Source organism: Corvus kubaryi, unplaced genomic scaffold (assembly GCF_017639235.1).
Source record: "Corvus kubaryi isolate FWS band 111438036 unplaced genomic scaffold, C.kubaryi_AGA036_p1.0 37052, whole genome shotgun sequence".
Lineage (NCBI taxonomy): Eukaryota > Metazoa > Chordata > Aves > Passeriformes > Corvidae > Corvus > Corvus kubaryi.
In genome coordinates, this window is record NW_024581021.1 from 57,071 (window position 1) to 59,409 (window position 2,339).

At 56.9% G+C, this 2,339-nt stretch overlaps 1 protein-coding gene across 1 annotated transcript; it reads left to right on the forward strand.

The window, feature by feature from the left end:
- Positions 1–220: 220 nt before the first annotated feature.
- LOC121661058 (protein MRP-126-like) lies at positions 221–1,747 on the forward strand. The gene is made up of 3 exons (XM_042020811.1): positions 221–317; positions 845–1,003; positions 1,380–1,747. Exons 1-3 carry the CDS (start codon positions 309–311, stop codon positions 1,566–1,568), a joined length of 357 nt encoding a protein of 118 aa, XP_041876745.1. The 5' UTR covers positions 221–308; the 3' UTR covers positions 1,569–1,747.
- Positions 1,748–2,339: the final 592 nt, after the last annotated feature.

Consider the following 2,339-nt stretch of genomic DNA (forward strand, 5'->3'; position numbering starts at 1 on the left):
GGCAAGGAAGAATCCCGAGGGAAGGCGCTTTTGCCAAGAGCTGGCGGAGAATCACAGCCCCGGCAGCAGGTGAGGGGACAGGGCCACCCCCACCTGAGCCCGTGGCACCCCGAGCTTGCGGGAAAAGCCACAGAGCCCCTTTTTAGGGAACTACCCCGGAGCCTTGAGCAACGGCAGCGGTGTCATGGGGACAGGCTGGAGCGGGATGAAACGGGGACGTTTCACAACGCGCCACGGCCCGGCTATAAGAGACACCGGCGTGGCACCGGCCCCCCGCCCGCCCCAGGGGACCTCGCTACTGTGACAAGATGAGCAAGGCAAGTTCTGGTGGGCGCTGAAGGTCTCTGTGCTCTTTTCCAGGTCATTGGAGGTGTGAGGATCCACCGGGAGCATCTCCTCGCTGTTGCTTGCAGAGCAAAACCATCTCAGCCCGTGAGGGGAGAGGTTTTCTCCTAGGAGAGGTTCCTGACCACCGAAGAGGCTCCTGGAAGTCAGATCTCGTGCTCTGAATCTCTCCAGAGGGTTTTGGGGTGTTGTCCCCTGCTCTGTGTCCCTACAGAGGGTTTTTGGGGTGTTATCAGCTGCTCTGGTTGGTTTATCAGCAGTGCCAGGCTTAGACAAGGCCCATTTTGGGGGCAAATCAGCTCTCAGCCCTCATTTGTAGGTGCACAGGGCAGAGGCTGCAACGTCCTTCAGTCTCCTTGGAGGAAACTCCAACAGCTCCAATTCATCCCCAAAAAGGAACGGCTGAACCCGCCCCGGCTCTGTCCCAGTCCCACGCGAGGCCGGGGCCGGTTATCCCAGATTTTCCTGATGTTTTTTGGTGTGACCATTTCTCTTCCAGGCCTCGCAGACCCAGGAGCCGCTCTCGGAGCTGGAGAAGGCCATGGACGTCATCATCGACGTCTTCCACCAGTACTCCAGGCGGGAGGGGGACAGGGACACCCTGACCAAGAAGGAGCTCAAGCTGATGATTGAGAAGCAGCTGGCGAATTACCTGAAGGTGAGGGGAGCCAGGGCTGGGTTCTCCACACAGGGCTGGATCCCAGTGCCTGGATGTCCCCAGGGTTTGGATTCACCCCCTTCCCACTCTGCTCTCCTGCCCAACCACCCCACTCCAAACATTCTCCGTGAAGGAAACCCTCACAGCCCTGGGTGAACCTGCAGCCCCTCATCCCCTTCTCTGCAAGAATCAGGATCACGTTGTCCAAAATCCCCTTTTCCCCCTGGAAACCACACCAGAAACTCACCCCCAAAGCCCATTTTGTTTTTGGAACCCACTTTCCTAAATCCCAGGAAAAGTTTTTTCCGCCCAGGTGGGAATTTTGAGCTGCGAACGAGGGGACTTTGCCCTCACCTTGTCCCCTCCTCCTTCACAGCACGTGAAGAGCAAGGCCACCATCGACCAGATCATGAAGGACCTGGACGTCAACAAGGACGCCCAGATCAGCTTTGGGGAGATGATGCTGCTGGTCACCCGTGTCACCTGTGCCACCCACGAGCACCTGCACGAGGTGGAGGACCAGCAGCAGCAGCAGCAGCAGCATCACCACCACCACCACCACTGAGGCACCCAGGCAGCGCTGCAGCTCCCGGTTTCCTCCCCTCCAAGGAATCTTTGAGCTTGGAGAAGGCTCCAAAGTCGAACCCAGCCTTAAACCGCCCCTCCCCGCCCACCTCCCTCCTCCCGTTCCTCCAAACGCGACGGTTTTGCTGCCAAATAAAGATTTGCCCCGAGGCTGCCGAAGCTCTCCTGTGTCTCTGTGGGTTTTCCTGGGCTTTTCTCTCTCCTTCAACCTGGCAAATCCACCTTTGGGACAGGTTGCAGATTCCCAGGGGTGGGGTGGATGCCTGGGAGTTTGGGATTGGCCGCAGCAGCCCCTCGTGACTCATGATGTGCTCCAGAGGTTGGGATTGCACCAGGATTTGACGGACTTTTGCATTTCCGACTGGAAAAAAAACCCCGTATTTTGGTCTGAAAATGCTCCACGGTCTCCTAAGCCCGAGTTGTGGCAGTGGGCAGGAGCTGGGAGGAAGGATGGGGAGGGATGAGCACTATTTTCTGGAGGAAAACCTTTTTTAGGGCATTTTTGCTCCATAGATGGGGGTGGACACGTTAAGTTTTGGGCAGCTGCGTTCTGTGTGGACATGAACAGGAAACAACCCCCATTCTTCACTCAAAACACCCCAAATTTGCACCAAAAAGGTTCATTTGTTATTAATCAGCTGCTTTCCAGAGGGAAAGGGCAGCTGGAAACATCAATGGAACTGCTGAGGAGCCCCCCCAAGCCCCTGATTTCCAAACCCCTTTTGGGGCAGGAAAAGGACCAGTGGTGATT